Source organism: Pistacia vera, unplaced genomic scaffold, assembly GCF_008641045.1.
Source record: "Pistacia vera cultivar Batoury unplaced genomic scaffold, PisVer_v2 Contig543, whole genome shotgun sequence".
NCBI classification, from domain to species: domain Eukaryota; kingdom Viridiplantae; phylum Streptophyta; class Magnoliopsida; order Sapindales; family Anacardiaceae; genus Pistacia; species Pistacia vera.
The window spans coordinates 316,655-339,267 of NW_022196383.1; the positions used below are offsets into that span (position 1 = coordinate 316,655).

Genomic DNA, 22,613 nt, shown 5'->3' on the forward strand with positions numbered 1-22,613 from the left:
TGTTTCGTTTGTGCTACAAAAGACTGCAATTTCAACTAGTCCCAAATTGGAGAAATGCGGCATACTCGACGATCCATTTGAGTTTTCTTTCGCAGAATACATCACTTTTTTCTAAATCTTTCTCATCGGTTGAAGTTGTGGCACATGATAGAGAAAAACAACCAGAACAAAATTCATTCACAGTGTCTTATTTCATAAACTCATGTGGGTTGTCCCCAGAAATTGCTGCTTCTTTATCAAAGAAAGTAGCTTTTGAGACCCCAGAAAATCCAGATTCTGTACTTNGGGTGATGAACGACGCTAGAATCAAGCCAAATCGGCGGTTGCGAAGGTGGAGGTGAGTTGTGGAGGATGATAGATTCGGCCAAAATCCAGGGGTGGAAAATAATTTTTTAGAAATTTTCATTTTCATTTTATATTTAATGCAATATAAAATGATTATTTTATCTTTTAATAATTATATTAAACAATTTCAGTTAATTTAAAGATAAAAATATGGAATTTATGAAAATAGGTAAGGGTGAAACCTTGGAGAACATGTTTACTCTTCCAACATGGTTCCAATTCCAAAATAACAAAATTATCCAAAACATTATCATCGTTACAATAATAATGTTTCGCTTATAACTGAGTTATACAATCAAACAAAAATTACATAAAATTTATGTAAAATAACTAATTTATCCTTTATTTTTTGCCTAGTTGTTATTTTCATTTTATATTTAATGTAATGTAAAATGGCTATTTTATCTTTTAACCATTATATTAAACAATTTCCGTTAATTTAAGGATAAAAATATGGAATTTATGAAAACAAGCAGGGGTGAAACCTTGGAGAACATGTGTACTCTTCCAACATGATTCCAATTCCAAAATAACAAAATTATTCAAAACATTATCATCGTTGCAATAATAATGTTTCGCTTATAACTGAGTTATACAATCAAACAAAAATTATATAAAATTTATGTAAAATAACTGGTTTATCCTTTATTTTTTGCCTAGTTGTTATTTTCATTTTCATTTTATATTTAATGCAATATAAAATGACTATTTTATCCCTTAACCATTATATTAAACAATTTTCGTTAATTTAAGGATAAAAATATGGAATTTATAAAAACATGCAGGGGTGAAACCTTGGAGAACATGTTTACTCTTCCAACATGATTCCAATTCTAAAATAACAAAATTATCCAAAACATTATCATCGTTACAATAATAATGTTTCGCTTATAACTGAGTTATACAATCAAACAAAAGTTACATAAAATTTATGTAAAATAACTGATTTATCTTTTATTTTTTGCCTAGTCGTTATCACGTTCCTTTGATTACGAACTGTTAGAAAAATAACGGAGTGAATCATTTTCCTATCCAAAGTTTGCCTTATTTTACCCCTAAACTTTGAAAAAAAACATTTTCCCTCCCATCGCTTAAACTCAGACGTTAATTTTATCAACAAAAGGATTTTTTTCGGTTTGCACAACATATGTATTATGGGAATGATATTCTTACACCCCTAAATTGCAAACACATACAATTTCCTTTACCAACTTGGAAATTAGCCATTAAATCCCTACCTTCAATTTCTATAATTACAAAACAACATTTCATTAAAATTGTATATATTTTATGAAATTATGTAAAATAAGGAAAAATCTGAAAATAAAAAAGGTAAGAAAAATTGAAAAAATACTAAAAAAAAGTCTGCCGAAATCATTGGGTTGTTTTTGTTCTTTTTCAAATTTTTATAATTTTATTATTTTAATAACTGCTTTTATTTTTAAATTTATTAACCGTAGAATTAATATAGACCAAACAAGGGGTGAAAAATACATTTAATAAATTTTGGTTAGGAAAATGTTATTCAACCTCATTAAAAATTATAAAATCAAATACAAAAGGGTATTATTGTCTTTTTGTAGCTTTACCCTGTCGGGTAAATCGTAAATCTATTAACGGAGATTGACAATGGGTGGGAAATTGGTTTTTTCAAAGTTCATGGGCATAAAAATTTACGGAAAACCTTGGGTGGGGAATTGTCATTCACTCAATTTGAAAAGCGAAAAGCCTAAAAAGCAGTTTATCAGAATCTCTGTTGCAATCAAATCCCCAGTTCAAGCTGAAAATTTGAAATAATTCGTGAGTACTTTCTGGCTTTTCTTCCTTTTTCTTCTTCATTTGTATTTGATTTTGACATGTGTCGTTTGTGCTACAAAAGGCTGCAATTTCAACTAGTCCCAAATTGGAGAAATGCGGCATACTCGACGATCCATTTGAGTTTTCTTTCGCAGAATTCATCACTTTTTTCTAAATCTTTCTCATCGGTTGAAGTTGTGGCACATGATAGAGAAAAACAACCAGAACAAAATTCATTCACAGTGTCTTATTTCATAAACTCATGTGGGTTGTCCCCAGAAATTGCTGCATCTTTATCAAAGAAAGTAGCTTTTGAGACCCCAGAAAATCCAGATTCTGTACTTGGCCTTTTCAGAAAAAATGGTTTTCCAAAGCTCACATATCCAAACTAGTTAAAAAATTACCGACATTGCTTGTAGCAGGTGTTGAGGAAACTCTTTTACCCAAGGTTGAGTTTTTCCATTCGTGGGATTTCTGGTCCTGACCTTGCGAATTTACTATCCTCAACCCTGTTATTTGCAGCAGAGCTTAGTGAAAACAATTATCCCTAACTATAATTTCTCAAGAGTTTGGTTTCAACAATGAAAAAATTGTCAATGTCTGGAAGCGGACGTTCGTTTGCATGATGTGCAGAAGACTGTTGTTCCCAAAATCTCTACCTTGAAAGGAATTGGAGTGACACAATCAGGATTTCAACTTTGGTCACCTTAAGTCCTTGTGTATGTGTGTAAGTTTTGAGAAGTTTGATGAACATGTCAAGAAGGTCACGAGATGGGATTCAATCCTCAACCATTGCATTTATGGACGCACTCATAACGTTGCGGGCATGACCGAAAATTCCTGGGAACAAAAACGGAAGGTTTATAGGAGTTGGGGTGGTCTGAAAATGAATTCTGGTTAGCTTTTAGAAGCCATCCAGATGTATGACATCGGTCTGTGGAGACATAAATACCAAAATGGACTTTTTGTGAACAAGATGGGTTGGCAACCTTCAGCGGTTGCTAGACACCTAGGGCTTTATGTTGTAGTTTGGAGAAGACAATCATCCCCAGATGCAGAGTTTTAGGGTTTTGTTGTTTAACGACTTGATTAAGAATAATTTAGTATGTCTTCTGTGTGAAGCCACTGAAAAGCACTTCATAGACAAATTTTTGTCCAAGTATCAGGAACAGTTCCAACTATTTGATATATATCAAGGGAAAGTTGATCTTCCAGAACTAGGCATTGGGTTTGAGCAAAAACCTGAGGCAAACTAACTGTAGCTTTTTATATGTGATTTTTTCGTACACATGTTTTTCTTTTATTGTGTTGTTAATGTGGTGGCCTTTGGCCTGAACTTATTCAGCTCTGAATACAGCTTAGAGCTTCTTGTATCAGTTCTCATTGTTTAATTGGACAAACTGGAAGAATAAAGCTGATGAACACACGGGAATAAATGATTAAATCATGTTATACAAATCTCTATGCTGTTTGTCCATGTCAATCCGAAAATAATAAACATTTCCCCTTTTTTCTTCTTCTCTTGATGGATGTTGCTGTAAGCATTGAAATGGCGTATGATCTGTTTTTAACTTTTTTAATTTGTTTTTCAACAGAGTATTTAAGTAGTACATTTTCTGAAGTTATAAATTTGACTTGCATGTTTTTAGCACCATCTCTGTGAAAAAGTGTCTTTACAAAGTTGTACTTATGTTTCTTATTTAACACTGGTTTTGGGTTTACTTACTTATCATTAGTCTTGTCATGGTTATCCGATTTAGTAAGAGTAGAAGATTCTATAATTATCAAATTGGAATGCTGGACATAGTTTTACTCCTGGGAAGAATAATAACAAGCAAATAAAATTGAAAAGAAAGGAAAGATTGTAAATTAAGTTAAATGGGAGAAACAGATTGCGGTCAAATACTGACACGGTTTGCTGAGAGTGTTGAAAATGGTGGTTTTTAAATAGTGGTGGATGACAACTTTTCTTTTCAGTTAATACATTATTATTATGAAAGGATTTTTTGAGAGAAAGAACTGTGGAGTTGTTGTTTATGCCACTGAGAAGTACTGGTAAATTCTATCTAATGTATCACCTATCTTCCACTATTAGAGGAAGAATCATTTCATACTTGCCATTTCGATATACTGGAAGGTTGGTTCATATGGCAACTCAGGGGCCGGAGATCCTGTAGGTAATATAGATGTTCATGACTTTGGTGGATATCTTCTTTAAACAGAGAGTTGATTCTTTTGACATAAAAGAGTCCACGGCAGTGCACTGTGGGTTGGTTTAACTTTTGTTGGTTGTAATATGAACCCTTGTAACTGTTTAGATTATAATTTAATAATTAATTATTATTGTTATTTTGGATATGATGCCTTTAACTGATATAACATTTTCCTTCAGTTAACTGATTCTAATTTTTTTTTTCTCTTGGCATTTGTGGTTCATATATATTTTCATTTCAATTAGATTTGTCATAGAGTAGACCTGGAGTCGAACTGGATTTGAATTTGATGAAGCTGACCTCGCAGAGCAGTCATGAGGTCATTGTTGGTTCGGCTATATTTGATAATGCTGAGCAAAATTAAATCATATAGAGAAGTTTTCAATTCTACCTTCTTCTTTTCCTGTCATGATATCTTTGGCGGGGAACTTGATTTATTGCAGCAGCCCCAGAACATTAGTGAAGCAGTGAGGAAAAAAATCCCTTTCTATATGTTTAGATGAGAAACAGAGGCTTATATGAAGAATTCTAGCTTCTAGACCAGTAAGAGAGTTGGGTTGTGGAGAATTGTTGTTGTCCACAACATCCCTTATAGTGATGCAAGACGAAGGGAAAGGTCAGTTTTGATTATTCCATTTTGACTCTTAGAAATGTGGTTAAATTGCTTGCAATTTTGCTTTTATTCCTTTTACCCTCATATTAGATGTCTGATATCCTGATTATTTGTAATTTTAACTGTTTTGATATTAAAAATATCTGCATAGATAATATGAAAGATTTGAGTAAACGTTCAATAACAGACATTATATCATTTGGCAGATGACTAATGGACCAACCTTTACTTTGTGAGATGTTCTTGTATTAGTTTCCGTGAGTTCAATGCGCAAATGCTTGGGGATAAAGATGGCTTTGATGGGTTGGGGTCAAGTATTAGATCATTTGGAGATACATCCCGATATAATTATTTGTACAAGTATGCCTTGTTTGAAGGATAATCTGGTTAAAAATATATTTATGTATTATGACTAAACAATGTGTTAGTACTGGAGAATCATTTTTATGCACGTTAGAACCAGACTCTATTGCTGTTAGGTGATGTGGATTTTGTTATTGTGTTAAGTGGTGCTTAGTTTCTCAAGTTTGTGGATGTCGTTGACCTGGGTGTACAGTTTCAGGTTCCGAAGCTTCTTTTGCACCGGATTTCCCCAATGTTCGATATTCTATATGGATTGATGGAAAGCTCCAGCTTGTTAAGGATCCTATCAATTCTTGAGAGGTACAACTATTTTCTGTTTGTGTCATCTTCATTTAGGCATTATTGGAGCCTGAAATGATGATCTAAGAGGAGGGTAAACCGAATTTCAAGATTAAGAACTTTCTGTTATACTATACAGAGTGCTTTTCAAATGTCCTGACACGAAGCTCTATCCGTCCACCAATATATGCCTTGATGGTCATGCTATTATGGTTTGGCTGCTGAGTTTTGAGCTTATGGCAATATTTTAAGCCAAAATAGTTGGGCAAAAAGAGCAGGAGTGAAGAAACACGCTTAGAAATTTTCTCATTATTACTTGGGGAAGATGAAGCATCTCGTTTTATTGTTAATGTTATGCAATCTGCTGCTGTTATGTTTACTATTCTTGAGTTGACCTGTTTGCATTGAGGTTATGAAACATTATCTCCTAGCCTCTTGGCTCATTATGTGGCATTCAAAAGTTTTTATCCTTAAGTTCTGGTAAAAGTTGTAGGAACTAACTACCAATTGGACTGTCACTTTTGGCCAAGCTGTTAAGTGTTACTTTTATGATATACTTAGCCTTATCTTTCATTTTCTTTCTGAATAATCAAGAATAATTTTCCTCTCTTTTTTGCTTGTGTGAAGAAAGAATTTCAAGCTTTCATATATAAAAAATTAGTCACCATTTGGCTGTTTCACAGCAATGCACATGTTGTTGACACACCTTACCTCTGAATATCAGTATAATATGTGAAAGTAGTTTATAAAGTATCAATAACATTGATATTCATGCTTGAATTAAGCTTATGGTCCATAGGGTGGGGACACAACAGAGCTCTGATGTTAACTTATTTTGACCACCTTAGTTTTTCATTACTTCAAACTATTATCTTTTCTTCAGATTTTTGTGGCGCCAAAATGCTACTTTTGCAATCTCAAGACACTACAGACGCTTTGACGTGTTTGTGGAGGCTGAAGCTAACAAAGCTGCAGGAAAATATGACAACGCCTCTATTGATTACCAGATGGAATTTTAAAGGAATGTCCGAGACCAAGCTTCCTATAACTAGTGGTTAGTGCATGATTATGTGTAAATATTATCTTTTTATGTCAGTTGAGATTTCTGATTTGTGATTATATTTCTGTAGATGTTCCTGAAGGCTGCACCATAATAAGGGAGCACATTCCCATTACAAATCTATTCACCTGCCTATGGTTCAATGAAGTAGATGATTTTACTTCGAGGGATCAGTTAAGCTTGTTTACAGTTAGAGACAAGATAAGGGCAAGAGTTGATTGGAGTGTCAATATGTTTCTAGATTGTGAGAGGTGCAATTTTGTGAAACAGGTGTGTATTTCGTGTTGCATATTGTGGTGATTGGAAGATCGGTTCTATGCATTATCATAAGGTACTATATGCTTCTTTTCAGTTTTTTGCATTTTCTACTTCTTTTTCAGATTTTGCGAATTTAATCTAAACCCCTTTCAGTCATGGTGTGAGTGGGGCTTGATCCCTAATCTCTTGTACAACCCCCAATTCAATTAGTTAGTACCAGCAAACTAAAGAATAAAAAGTAGTTAAATTTTTATGTCTACAATTTGTCTTTTATTAATTGTATTTTTCTATATTGAAGAGCTTATTCTCTGGGGACTTGACTCTCAAGTGGTTTATTGAGGCCAAAGAGTGATTTACTTTGTCTTAAGTGATTTTGTTTTTGTTTTTCTCTATATTTGCTAAACTTATGTAACATCTTTGGACAACACTGATCATTTAATCTTGATATCTCTACAACCACAACATTTGAAGTTTAAATAATATTCTGGGCATACCCAGATATTTGCGGTTATGTCTTTCTCAATAAGGATGAAAAAAAGGGATTTGTTGTTTTTTTTTTGTGTTAAGTAGAGGGATTTGTTGTTACGTTAAGTTGTAATCTGTTTGCATCCTTATTTGGTTTGATGGTTGTGGTGTATGCTCATTGTGTGATCTTTTTATGGGCAAATGGTCCCTCCTGCTGCCAATACTCAGTTACCAATTCGTTTGCCGGTTGCTGGCAATGTCACTGGAAGCAACCCGGTGAGGAGGAGACGTGGCAAAAAAGATAAGAAATCTGGTTCCAAGCGACATCAAAAGGTTTCAGCTGGAAATAAAACCAGTAACATTTCATTTTAACTGTTATTTTTTTTTTTTTTTTGGCATCAGAAAAGAAAAAAAATGAAGAAGAAGAAATGATGTAACTTTGATTTTAAATCGGTTTCTAATTACATGGAGTAGGAGAATTAATTATAGAAGTTTAGGAGGCTCAAATTTTTGTTGAAAGAATGTCCATATCCTTTCTTCCTTTAACTGTTGTCAATACTTAAAACTTCATGTCACACAGGCTGCTGCCAAGCTACAATTTTGAGGTGCTTATTATTTCAATTAATTTTCCAGTTTATTAAAGAGTTAACCACTTTTTCCCACCCAAAAAAAAAAGTTTAATGATGAAATTTTCTTGCTCTTAGACCTTTAAATTATCATATTAGTACTCAAAGCATAATTTTATTAATAATTTTCTTTGTGATGAAAGGTAAGATGGTCAAAAGTTCGTTATAAGTGAAGATAGAATGGTTAACAAATATTTTGGCCGTTGGAGAAGAAGAAAAGAAAAAAGGATAGTGCACGTTAGCCAAAGACAGTGCAAGTTAGCAACATCGTAGTCGGTGGTTTTTTTCCCTTTTTCAATTAATCCCAACGTCCAAAATCACTTTCGAAACCACCCACGGAATCCTCATCACGGAGTTACTGATAATTTGATTAATGTTGCACTTTCAAGTTTCAAGTTTCAAGTTTCAAGTGATGTAACAGTAGCAAATTAATTATAAGAAAATAATATTACATGATCCTATAAATAAGTTGTGATATTAATTCAACTTTGTGGATATCCCATATAGTATTAACTATTATGGACATTATTGAGTACTTTTATATAAAATTATGTATGCTATTATTTTATATTCATATAATTTATTAAGCTGATTTTATGTATTTATTTATTCATTCTTTTTCTAGTATGAACAGAATTGTTAGACTGAAACATAAATTCATGGCATTGAATTTAGGTATAAAATAAAATAAAACTAAAGTAAATAAATTAAAAAAAAATTAATTAATTAATTTACTACTTTCCTTTCCATTAACCAAAAATAATTTAAATAAACACAAAAAATGTCTAGAAATCCACCTTTATTGACTTTGACATAAAAATGGTGACAAAAATCTTCCCAAATGATTCCAATTCCAGAATAACAAAATTATCTAAAACACTGCCATCATTAGTTCATTGCAGCTACTAGAAAAATCATGTAGACCCATGAATCCATGACCCCACCTTTGTTGAATTGCTTTGCCGAAGAAGAAAGCAAGTTCTTGAAAAAGATATGGGCATTTTTTGCATGGGAGGTATGGTTGGCACTCACTTATCTCTATGTTTTCTTGTTTTGCCAGCTGCTGTATCTTAATATTTCACCCTAACAACCCTACCCAAGTTCAATTCTTCCATAAAGTTTTTGTTTTTACCATCAATATAGCTGTTTTACAACCCATGAGTAATGTAAAATTCAAACTTTATAGTTAAAAAGCCGGTTTTCCAGTTTCATTTCTCTTTAACCCAAGGATTTCTTGGATCTATCTCTCTTTTGTTTTCTATAGTGTAAGGGTTCAAAAGGGTTTCGATAGTTGGTTGGCGGGGGAGATTTTCAGTGTTTTGATTGGTAAATTGAGTTCTTTGATGTGTTTATCGTAGGTAAAGGTGAGGTTTAGGGTTAGGTTCTTATAGGTTGTACCTGTTTTCTGAATCTGGATTCTTGATCCATGGAACTGTTTCAGCCCGTTAGGGGTTTTATTGGGTTGTTGAAAGTGTATAAATTTGGTGAGATTTAGGGTATTGACCACTTGAATTCACGTGCCGGCTTTTCCTCTGTAGATGCCCATGTTGTTGATTTGAATTAAAGTTGGATTGTTGATTTGGTCCATGGGCTCAGCTGGGTTCTTTTTGATATGTATTTTGCATTCTGTTCTAGCTCTAACATGTGGAACCTTTATGATGTTTTACACCAGAGAGATTTCAGTGTTTAGTCATGGTATTGAGGTTGCAAGTAAGCTTCAAGGTTCAACACCTCATGATCAGCTCTTGATCCAAACCTCTGACTCCTTTTCTGGGTTGCTTTTGTTTTCTATTGGGTTCCTTTTATTTATGGTAGCATTTGTTAAAGATCGAGAATTCCAGAGCTTCTTTGCTAAAGGGTGTGTTCTTCTTCATGTTTCAGTAGCTGTTTGGAGAGTTTACTTCGGAAGGGCGCTTGAGGATCTTGCTCATGATTTGCCTAGGCAGGTTGTTGGAGATATTGCATTAGCTCTTTCATGGATTTTCTTTCTTGTGTATTCATGGAGAGAGAAGTATGATTAGTTAAGATTTTGCATTGCCAAGTACAATTTGGATAAACAGTGTTTAATGGATGGAACTGTGAATTTGAGGCGGATTGAAATGGTTAAATTTGAATTATAGTTTGTGTACAATTCTGGGTTTAGCCTACTGGAGTTTCTTGCGTTTTCTTTTAGATTGCAGGGTGAATCTTTACTGTTTGGGATATTTGGAGAGCAAGCGCAAACTAGACTCCGGGTTATGGTGGGTGCATTGCTCTGTTTCTGATTTGGAACATCCTTCAAGTGCAAGAAACTGGGATTGACAAGTTCACTTGAGGATATTGAATATGCTTCAATTTCTGTTCTTGTTAAGCACACTTTAATATTGTTCCTTTTATGTTTTGTCATTCAATGAAATTTCCTGTAAATTCTCTTCATCTTTATATGAAAATGACAAGAAAATATATTCACAAACAGCTTTTTCTCACTTTGTTAAATCTTGTTGCTTTTGTGTTGTTCAACAACTTTGCTGGGGCATAAACATCTTTATGACTCACCAAGATTCACATTGCAAACAAAATGTAATTCCTTAACTTTTTCCAAAGCTAAGAAAGAGATAAAATATTCTCTTTTCTATCATCAAAGTGAGAAAAAGTCAGTGCTAATTGGCAGCATTCATATGCAAGCAAGTCATTTTCTTTCTCTAGTTTTCCTTTAGCTTCAGCTTTGTTGGGATTCCTATCTGTTATCTTTTAGCTGCTGTGGGCGGTGGCACTTTTATTCTTTTGCTTAGCAAATAACCAGAGCAACAAATTGCCACTGATCTGTTGAGTTGCTGTTCTGCCTAGGGTTGATTGGTCTGGGTACTCCACATTTTTTGAAGGAAATTCCGGGTACTTGGGTTAACTTTAATTATCCCATACTTTTAAAAAAATGACAAATACACCCCCAAAAAATTACAAACACACGTCCAATAATTTACAAAAGTTACAATTCAGTCATGGTTCCTACCTAAGTACCCGTACCTTGGTTTTGGTTCCAATTCCTGATTCCAGCACTGTAGGAACCAGAACCAAACCCGAGAATTTACAGTTCCAATTTTTCAGAATCAGAACCGACGGGTGGGTACTCGCGGGTTCTAGTTCTACCCTTTATATATGCTCACCCCTAGTTTTGTCATTTGTCACGGCAGTTTCAATACTCACACGAACAGTGTGGCCTTAGATGCTATACTCCCCTTGAAGCATCTTAGTGAGTCTTAACCCAACCTAAACAAAAGGTGTTTAACTCAAGAGAACAAAGAAGCCAAGAGAGGAGGCAAGAAGTGCATATGCGTGAGAGCATATAGCGTGTGAAGCACCTAAGGCCGCACTGTTCCTGAGGGTATTGAGTTGATCCGTATCACAAAACGTTCAGCGTTTACTCAAATAATAGCAGTTATAAAATTAGTTCATGCATGATAAAATATTATGAAAATATATTTTTTTAATCTCCTGGAACTGTATGCAAAAACAATCATTTTTTTTTGTTTCTAGTATTTATCTACATGGGCCAAGAAGCCCAACAGCCAAATATAATTTAATCGACCCGAACTCCGCCCATTCCACTTCTATTACTTTTCTTCCCTGGTCGGTTGTTCACAACCTAAAACCTCAGCCTAAGGTTTAATTTTTCAGGCGAAAGTTCAACTGTGAGTCTCGCTTCTCTTTCTCTTTGAGCCAGAAGGCACTTCTGTTATGTTATTTAATGTGAAAATGTTTATATATGGTTGCTTTTACCCTTTTTACGGTCTCTTGCTTTATGGGTTTGTGTTATATCCTCTGTATATTTGTTTATATGGGAATGATTTAATGTAAGAATTGCTGCAAACTCACCGTATTTATGATAAAATCTTAAATGGGTTGCTGTTAAAGATTGATAGTTTTGAAGTAAATTAAGTATGTGTTGTTTGTTGGAACTAGATTCCCGATTACTTAGGTTGAAGAATGAGGCTTTCTTTATTTTTGCGTAGTTCTCATTGATGATCAGTTCAGTAGGTTGAGGTTAGATGACATCCATTTAAGTGATCTTTTTGTTGAGATGTCTTGGAGTTTCCAGTGATTCATGCGCAATCTTGGTCATAAAGATGGCTTTGATGGTTGGGTCAAGTATTAGATCATTTGGAGATACATCCCGATTATAATTATTTGTACAAGTATCTTGTTTGAAGGATAATCTGGTTAAAATATATTTTATGTATTATGACTAACAATGTGTTGAACTGGAGAAATCATTTTTATGCACGTTAGAACCAGACTCTTACATGCTGTTGGTGATGTGGATTTTGTTTATTGTTAAGGTGCTTTAGTTTCTCAAGTTTGCTGGATGTCGTTGACCTGGGATGTACATGTTTCAGGTTCTGAGCTTCTTTTGCCACAGGATTTTCCCCAATGTTCGATATTCTATATGGATTGATGGAAAGCTCCAGCTTGTTAAGGATCCATATCAATTCTTGAGAGGTACAACTATTTTCTGTTTTGTGTCATCCTTCATTTAGGCATAATTGGAGCCTGAAGTGATGCATCTAAGAGGAGGGTATACCGAATTTCAAGATTATAGAACTTTCTGTTATACTAATCAGAGTGCTTTTCTAAATGTCCTGACCGAAGCCTATCCGTCCACCATATATGCCTTGATGGTCATTTATATGGTGGCTCTGATTTTTTGAGCTTATGGCAATATTTAAGCCAAAATAGTTGGGCAAAAAGAGCAGAGTGAAGAAACACGCTTAGAATTTTCTCATTATTACTTGGGGAAGATGAGCATCTCGTTTTAATTGTTATGTTATGCAATCTGCTGCTGTTATGTTACTATTCTTGAGTTGACCTGTTTGCATTGAGGTTATGAACAGTTATCTCCTAGCCTCTGGCTCATTATGTGGCATTCAAAAGTTTTGATCCTTAAGTTCTGGTAAAAGTTGTAGGAACTAACTACCAATTGGCCTGTCACTTTTGGCCAAGCTGTTAAGTGTTACTTTTATGATATACTTAGCCTTATCTTTCATTTCTTTCTGAATGATCAAGAATAATTTTCCTCTCTTTTTGCTTGTGTGAAGAAAGAATTTCAAGCTTTCATATAAAAAAATTAGTCACCATTTGGCTTTTCACAGCACTGCACATGTTGTTGACACACCTTACCTCTGAATATCAGTATAATATGTGAAAGTGTTTATAAGTATCAATAACATTGATATTCATGCTTGAATTAAGCTTACGGTCCATAGGGTGGGACACAACAGAGCTCTGATGTTAACTTATTTTGACCACCTTAGTTTTTCATTACTTCATACTATTATCTTTTCTTCAGATTTTTGTGCGCCAAAATGCTACTTTTGCAATCTCAAACGCTATAGACGCTTGGACGTGTTCTGGAGGCTGAAGCTAACAAAGCTGCAGGAAAATATGACAACGCCTCTATTGATTACCAGATGGAATTTTAAAGGAATGTCCGAGGCAAGCTTCCTATAACTAGTGGTTAGTGCATGATTATGTGTAAATATTATCTTTTTATGTCAGTTGAGATTTCTGATTTGTGATTTATTTCGTAGATGTTCCTGAAGGCTGCACCTAATAGGGAGCACATTCCCATTACAAATCTATTCACCTGCCTATGGTTCATGAGTAATATTTTACTTCGGGGATCATTAAGCTTGTTTACAGTTAGAGACAAGATAAGGGCAAGAGTTGATTGGAGTGTCAATTGTTTCTGGATTGTGAGAGGCGCAATTTTGTGAAACAGGTGTGTATTTCGTGTTGCATATTGTGGTGATTGGAAGATCGGTTCTATCGTTATCATAAGGTACTATATGCTTCTTTTCAGTTTTTTTCATTTTCTTCTTTTTCTCAGATTTTGCGAATTTAATCTAAACCCCTTTCAGTCATGGTGTGAGTGGGCTTGATCCCTAATCTCTTGTACAACCCCCAATTCATTAGTTAGTACCAGCAAACTAAAGAATAAAAAGTAGTTAAATTTTTATGTCTACAATTTGTCTTTTATTAATTGTATTTTTCTATATTGAAGAGCTTATTCTCTGGACTTGACTCTCAGTGGTTTATTGAGGCCAAGAGTGATTTACTTTGTCTTAAGTGATTTTGTTTTTGTTTTCTCTATATTTGCTAAACTTATGTAACATCTTTGGCACAACCGGATCATTTAATCTTGATATCTACAACACACACATTTGAAGTTTAATAATATTCTGGGCATACCCAATATTTGCGGTTATGTCTTTCTCAATAAGGATGAAAAAAGGGATTTGTTGTTTTTTTTTTGTGTTAAGTAGAGGGATTTGTTGTTACGTTAGTTGTAATCTGTTTGCATCCTTATTTGGTTTGTGGTTGTGGTGTATGCTCATTGTGTGATCTTTTTATGGGCAACTGTGTCCCTCCTGCTGCCAATACTCAGTTACCAATTCGTTTGCCGGTTGCTGGCAATGTCACTGGAAGCAACCCGTGAGGAGGAGACGTGGCAAAAAGATAAGAAATCTGGTTCCAACGACATCAAAGGTTTCAGCTGGAAATAAAACCAGTAACATTCATTTTAACTGTATTTTTTTTTTTTTTTTGGCATCAGAAAGAAAAAAATGAGAGAAGAAATGATGTACTTTGATTTTAATCGGTTTCTATTACATGGAGTGGAGAATTATTAAGAAGTTTAGAGGCTCAAATTTTTGTTGAAAGAATGTCCATATCCTTTCTTCCTTTAACTGTTGTCAATACTTAAAACTTCATGTCACACAGGCTGCTGCCAAGCTACATTTTGAGGTGCTTATTATTTCAATAAATTTTCCAGTTTATTAAAGAGTTACCACTTTTTCCCACCCAAAAAAAAAGTTTAATGATGAAATTTCTTGCTCTTAGACCTTTAAATATCATATTATGTACTCAAGCATAATTTTATTAATAATTTTCTTTGTGATGAAAGTTAAGATGGTCAAAAGTTCGTTTAAGTGAAGATAGAATGGTTACAAATATTTGGCCGTTGGAGAAGAAAAAAAAAAGGATAGTGCACGTTAGCCAAAGACAGTGCAAGTTAGCAACATCAGTCGGTGGTTTTTTTCCCTTTTTCATTAATCCACGTCCAAATCACTTTCGAAACCACCCACGGAATCCTCCATCACGGAGTTACGATAATTTGATTAATGTTCACTTTCAAGTTTCAAGTTTCAAGTTTCAAGTGATGTAACAGTAGCAAATTAATTATAAGAAAATAATATTACATGATCCTATAAATAAGTTGTGATATAATTCAACTTTGTGGATATCCCATATAGTATTAACTATTATGGACATTATTGAGTACTTTTATATAAAATTATGTATGCTATTATTTTATATTCATATCATTTATTAAGCTGATTTTATGTATTTATTTATTCATTCTTTTTCTAGTAACAGAATTGTTAGACTGAAACATAAATTCATGGCATTGAATTTAGGTATAAAAATAAAACTAAAGTAATATTAAAAAAAAATTAATTAATTAATTTACTACTTTCCTTTCCATTAACCAAAAATAATTTAAATAAACACAAAAATGTCTAAAATCCACCTTTTGACTTTGACATAAAAATGGTGACAAAATCTTCCCAAATGTTCCAATTCCAGAATAACAAAATTATCTAAAACACTGCCATCATTAGTTCATTGCAGCTACTAGAAAAATCATGTAGACCCTAATCCATGACCCCACCTTTGTTGAATTGCTTTGCCGAAGAAGAGCAAGTTCTTGAAAAGATATGGGCATTTTTTGCATGGGAGGTATGGTTGGCACTCACTTATCTCTATGTTTTCTTGTTTTGCCAGCTGCTGTTCTTAATATTTCACCCTAACAACCCTACCAAGTTCAATTCTTCCATAAAGTTTTTGTTTTTACCATCAATATAGCTGTTTTACAACCCATGAGTAAGTAAAATTCAGACTTTATAGTTAAAAATCCGTTTTCCAGTTTCATTTCTCTTTAACCCAGGATTTCTTGGATCTCTCTCTTTTGTTGCCTATAGTGTAAGGTTCAAAGGGTTTCGATAGTTGGGTGCTGTGGTGCTGTGTTCGCGGGGAGATTTTCAGGTTTTGATTGGTAAAGTTTTTGATGTGTTTATCGTAGGTAAAGGTGAGGTTTAGGGTTAGGTTCTCATAGTTTGTACCTGTTTTCTGAATCTGGATTCTTGATCCATGCAACTGTTTCAGCCCGTTAGGGGTTTTATTGGGTTGTTGAAAGTGTATAAATTTGGTGAGATTAGGGTATTGACCACTTGAATTCACATGCCGGCTTTTCCTCTGTAGATGCCCATGTTGTTGATTTGAATTAAAGTGGAGATGGGATTCAATCCTTCAACCATTGCATTTATGGACGCACTCATAACGGTTGCGGGCATGACCGAAAATTCCTGGGAACAAAAACGGAAGGTTTATAGGAGTTGGGGTTGGTCTGAAAATGAATTCTGGTTAGCTTTTAGAAGCCATCCCAGATGTATGACTCGGTCTGTGGAGAACATAAATACCAAAATGGACTTTTTTGTGAACAAGATGGGTTGGCAACCTTCAGCGGTTGCTAGAACCACTAGGGCTTTATGTTGTAGTTTGGAGAAGACAATCATCCCGAGATGCAGAGTTTTAAGGGTTTTGTTGTTTAACGACTTGATTAAGAATAATTTGAGTATGTCTTCTGTGCTGAAGGCCACTGAAAAGCACTTCATAGACAAATTTTTGTCCAAGTATCAGGAACAGGTTCCACAACTATTTGATATATATCAAGGGAAAGTTGATCTTCCAGAACTAGGCATTGGATTTGAGCAAAAACCTGAGGCAAACTAACTGTAGCTTTTTATATGTTGATTTTTTCGTACACATGTTTTTCCTTTTTATTGTTGCTTGTTAATGTGAGTGCCTTTGGCCCTGAACTTATTCAGCTCTGAATACAGCTTAGAGCTTCTTGTATCAGTTCTCATTGTTTAATTGGACAAACTGGAATGAATAAAGCTGATGAACACACGGGAAATTAATGATTAAATCATGTTATACAAATCTCTAATTGCTGTTTGTCCATGTCAATCCGAAAATAATAAACATTTCCCCTTTTTTTTCTTCTTCTCTTGATGGATGTTGCTGTAAGCATTGAAATGGCGTATGATCTTGTTTCTTAACTTTTTTAATTTGTTTTTCAACAGAGTATATTTAAGTAGTACATTTTCTTGAAGTTATAAATTTGACTTGCATGTTTTTAGCTACCCATTCTTGTGAAAAATGTGTCTTTACAAAGTTGTACTTATGTTTCTTATTTAACACCTGGTTTTGGGTTTTACTTCCGTTATCATTAGTCTGTGTCATGGTTATCCGATTTAGTAAGAGTAGAAGATTCTATAATTATCAAATTGGAATGCTGGACATAGTTTTTGCTCCTGTGAAGAATAATAACAAGCAAATAAAATTTGAAAAGAAAGGAAAGATTGTAAATTAAGTTAAATGGGAGAAACAGATTGCGGTCAAATACTGGACACGGTTTGCTTGAGAGTTGTTGAAAATGGTGGTTTTTAAATAGCTGGTGGATTGACAACTTTTTCTTTTCAGTTAATACATTATTATTATCGAAAGGATTTTTTGAGAAAGAAACTGTTGGAGTTGTTTGTTTAATTGCCACTGAGAAGTACTGTGTAAATTCCTTATTCTAATGTATCACCTATCTTCCACTATTAGAGGAAGAATCATTTCATACTTGCCATTCTCGTATATACTGGAAGGTTGGTTCCATATGGCAACTCAGGGGCAGGAGATCCTGTAGGTAATATAGATGTTGTAGAAAAAAACTTGAAGGATAAAAATCCATTAAAACTGAACCACATGGAGGTTCTGACTTTGGTGGATATCCTTCTTTAAAACAGAGAGTTGATTCTTTTGACATAAAAGAGTCCACGGCAGTGCACTGTGGGTTGGTTTAACTTTTGTTGGTTGTTTAATATGACACTCTTGTAACTGTTTTAGATTATAATTTATATAATTAATTATTATTGTTATTTTGGATATGATGCCTTTAACTGATATAACATTTTCCTTCAGTTAACTGATTCTAATTTTTCTTCTTGTGCCATTTTTGTGGTTCATATATATTTTCATTTCAATTAGATTTGTCAATGGAAGTAGACCTGGAGTCCGAACTGGATTTGAATTTGATGAAGCTGACCTCGCAGATGCAGTTCCATGAGGTCATTGTTGGTTCGGCTATATTTGATACTGCTGAGCAAAATTAACTCATATAGAGAAGTTTTCACTTCTACCTTCTTCTTTTCCTGATCATGATATCTTTGGCGGGGAACTATGATTTATTGCAGCAGCCCCAGAACATTAGTGAAGCAGTGAGGAAAAATATCCCTTTCTATATGTTTATTGATGAAGAAACAGAGGCTTATATGAAGAATTCTAGCATTCTAGACAGCAGTAAGAGAGTTGGGTTGTGGAGAATTGTTGTTGTCCACAACATCCCTTATAGTGATGCAAGACGAAAGGGAAAGGTCAGTTTTGATTTATTCCATTTTGACTCTTAAGAAATGTGGTTAAATTGCTTGCAATTTTTCTTTTATTCCTTTTACCCTCATATTAGCATGTCTGATATCCTGAACGTTATTTTGTAATTTTAACTGTTTTGATATTAAAAATATCTGCATGAGATAATATGACAAGATTTGAGTAAACTGTTCAATAACATGACATTATAATCATTTTGGCAATGACTTAGTGGACCAACCTTACTTATTTGTGAGATGTTCTTGAGTGTTCCATGAGTTCATGCGCAATTCTTGGCATAAAGATGGCTTTGATGGTTGGGTCAAGTATTAGATCATTTGGAGATACATCCCGATTATAATTATTTGTACAAGTATGCTTGTTTGAAGGATAATCTGGTTAAAATATATTTTTGTATTATGACTAAACAATGTGTTTAACTGGAGAAATCATTTTTATGCACGTTAGAACCAGCACTCTTACATGCTGTTGGTGATGTGGATTTTGTTTATTGGTTAATGGTGCTTTAGTTTCTCAAGTTTGCTGGATGTCGTTGACCTGGGATGTACATGTTTCAGGTTCTGAGCTTCTTTTGCCCAGGATTTCCCCAATGTTCGATATTCTATATGGATTGATGGAAAGCTCCAGCTTGTTAAGGATCCATATCAATTCTTGAGAGGTACAACTATTTTCTGTTTTGTGTCATCCTTCATTTAGGCATAATTGGAGCCTGAAGTGATGCATCTAAGAGGAGGGTATACCGAATTTCAAGATTATAGAACTTTCTGTTATACTAATCAGAGTGCTTTTCTAAATGTCCTGACCGAAGCCTATCCGTCCACCATATATGCCTTGATGGTCATTTAGTATGGGTGGCTCTGAGTTTTGAGCTTATGGCAATATTTTAAGCCAAAATAGTTGGGCAAAAAGAGCAGAGTGAAGAAACACGCTTAGAATTTTCTCATTATTACTTGGGGAAGATGAGCATCTCGTTTTAATTGTTATGTTATGCATCTGCTGCTGTTATGTTTACTATTCTTGAGTTGACCTGTTTGCATTGAGGTTATGAAACAGTTATCTCCTAGCCTCTTGGCTCATTATGTGGCATTCAAAAGTTTTGATCCTTAAGTTCTGGTAAAAGTTGTAGGAACTAACTACCAATTGGCCTGTCACTTTTGGCCAAGCTGTTAAGTGTTACTTTTATGATATACTTAGCCTTATCTTTCATTTCTTTCTGAATGATCAAGAATAATTTTCCTCTCTTTTTGCTTGTGTGAAGAAAGAATTTCAAGCTTTCATATTAAAAAAATTAGTCACCATTTGGCTTTTTCACAGCACTGCACATGTTGTTGACACACCTTACCTCTGAATCAGTATAATATGTGAAAGTGTTTATAAGTATCAATAACATTGATATTCATGCTTGAATTAAGCTTACGGTCCATAGGGTGGGACACAACAGAGCTCTGATGTTAACTTATTTTGACCACCTTAGTTTTTTCATTACTTCATACTATTATCTTTTCTTTCAGATTTTTGTGGCGCCAAAATGCTACTTTTGCAATCTCAAACCTATAGACGCTTTGACGTGTTCTGGAGGCTGAAGCTAACAAAGCTGCAGGAAAATATGACAACGCCTCTATTGATTACCAGATGGAATTTAAAGGAATGTCCGAGGCAAGCTTCCTATAACTAGTGGTTAGTGCATGATTATGTGTAAATATTATCTTTTTATGTCAGTTGAGATTTCTGATTTGTGATTTATTTCGTAGAATGTTCCTGAAGGCTGCACCTAATAGGGAGCACATTCCCATTACAAATCTATTCACCTGCCTATGGTTCATGAAGTAATATTTTACTTCGGGGATCATTAAGCTTGTTTACAGTTAGAGACAAGATAAGGGCAAGAGTTGATTGGAGTGTCAATTGTTTCTGGATTGTGAGAGGCGCAATTTTGTGAAACAGGTGTGTATTTCGTGTTGCATATTGTGGTGATTGGAAGATCGTTCTATCGCTTCATCATAAGGTACTATATGCTTCTTTTCAGTTTTTTTTTCATTTTCTTCTTTTTCTCAGATTTTGCGAATTTAATCTAAACCCCTTTCAGTCATGGTGTGAGTGGGCTTGATCCCTAATCTCTTGTACAACCCCCAATTCATTAGTTAGTACCAGCAAACTAAAGAATAAAAAGTAGTTAAATTTTTATGTCTACAATTTGTCTTTATTAATTGTATTTTTCTATATTGAAGAGCTTATTCTCTGGGACTTGACTCTCAGTGGTTTATTGAGGCCAAGAGTGATTTACTTTTCTTAAGTGATTTTGTTTTTGTTTTCTCTATATTTGCTAAACTTATGTAACATCTTTGGCACAACCGGATCATTTAATCTTGATATCCTACAACACACACATTTGAAGTTTAATATATCTGGGCATACCCAATATTTGCGGTTATGTCTTTCTCATAAGGATGAAAAAAGGGATTTGTTGTTTTTTTTTTGTGTTAAGTTAGAGGGATTTGTTGTTACGTTAGTTGTAATCTGTTTCATCCTTATTTGGTTTGATGGTTGTGGTGTATGCTCATTGTGTGATCTTTTTATGGGCAACTGTGTCCCTCCTGCTGCCAATACTCAGTTACCAATTCGTTTGCCGGTTGCTGGCAATGTCACTGGAAGCAACCCGTGAGGAGGAGACGTGGCAAAAAGATAAGAAATCTTGGTTCCAAGCGACATCAAAGGTTTCAGCTGGAAAATAAAACCAGTAACATTCATTTTAACTGTATTTTTTTTTTTTTTTTGGCATCAGAAAGAAAAAAATGAGAGAAGAAATGATGTACCTTTGATTTTAATCGGTTTCTATTACATGGAGTGGAGAATTATTAGAAAGTTTAGAGGCTCAAATTTTTGTTGAAAGAATGTCCATATCCTTTCTTCCTTTAACTGTTGTCAATACTTAAAACTTCATGTCACACAGGCTGCTGCCAAGCTACATTTTGAGGTGCTTTTATTTCAATAATTTTCCAGTTTTTAAAGAGTTACCACTTTTTCCCACCCAAAAAAAAAGTTTAATGATGAAATTTCTTGCTCTTAGACCTTTAAATATCATATTATACTCAAGCATAATTTTATTATATTTTCTTTGTGATGAAAGTAAGATGGTCAAAAGTTCGTTTAAGTGAAGATAGAATGGTTACAAATATTTTGGCCGTTGGAAGAAGAAAAAAAAAAGGATAGTGCACGTTAGCCAAAGACAGTGCAAGTTAGCAACATCAGTCGGTGGTTTTTTTCCCTTTTTCATTAATCCCAACGTCCAAATCACTTTCGAAACCACCCACGGAATCCTCCATCACGGAGTTACGATAATTTGATTAATGTTCACTTTCAAGTTTCAAGTTTCAAGTTTCAGTGATGTAACAGTAGCAAATTAATTATAAGAAAATAATATTACATGATCCTATAAATAAGTTGTGATATAATTCAACTTTGTGGATATCCCATATAGTATTAACTATTATGGACATTATTGAGTACTTTTTATATAAAATTATGTATGCTATTATTTTATATTCATATCATTTATTAAGCTGATTTTATGTATTTATTTATTCATTCTTTTTCTAGTGAACAGAATTGTTAGACTGAAACATAAATTCATGGCATTGAATTTAGGTATAAAAATAAAACTAAAGTAAGTATTAAAAAAAAATTAATTAATTAATTTACTACTTTCCTTTCCTTAACCAAAAATAATTTAAATAAACACAAAAATGTCTAGAAATCCACCTTTATTGACTTTGACATAAAAATGGTGACAAAATCTTCCCAAATGTTCCAATTCCAGAATAACAAAATTATCTAAAACACTGCCATCATTAGTTCATTGCAGCTACTAGAAAAATCATGTAACCCATGAATCCATGACCCCACCTTTGTTGAATTGCTTTGCCGAAGAAGAAGCAAGTTCTTGAAAAGATATGGGCATTTTTTGCATGGGAGGTATGGTTGGCACTCACTTATCTCTATGTTTTCTTGTTTTGCCAGCTGCTGTTCTTAATATTTCACCCTAACAACCCTACCAAGTTCAA

General features: G+C 34.0%; 3 protein-coding genes across 3 annotated transcripts; all 3 read left to right on the plus strand.

The window, feature by feature from the left end:
• Positions 1-5,258: 5,258 nt before the first annotated feature.
• On the plus strand, positions 5,259-7,280 carry LOC116107614. Its single transcript, XM_031393905.1, has 5 exons — positions 5,259-5,328; positions 6,410-6,664; positions 6,741-6,843; positions 6,941-7,001; positions 7,227-7,280. The coding sequence occupies exons 1-5, from the start codon at positions 5,259-5,261 to the stop codon at positions 7,278-7,280; spliced, it is 543 nt and encodes a 180-aa protein (XP_031249765.1).
• Positions 7,281-9,040: 1,760 nt separating this feature from the next.
• On the plus strand, positions 9,041-10,473 carry LOC116107621. Its single transcript, XM_031393914.1, has one exon. The coding sequence runs from the start codon at positions 9,606-9,608 to the stop codon at positions 10,038-10,040; it is 435 nt and encodes a 144-aa protein (XP_031249774.1). The 5' UTR covers positions 9,041-9,605; the 3' UTR covers positions 10,041-10,473.
• A 5,877-nt stretch (positions 10,474-16,350) lies between these two features.
• On the plus strand, positions 16,351-16,848 carry LOC116107615 (transcription termination factor MTERF15, mitochondrial-like). The gene has a single exon (XM_031393906.1). It carries the CDS (start codon positions 16,351-16,353, stop codon positions 16,846-16,848), a length of 498 nt encoding a protein of 165 aa, XP_031249766.1.
• Positions 16,849-22,613: the final 5,765 nt, after the last annotated feature.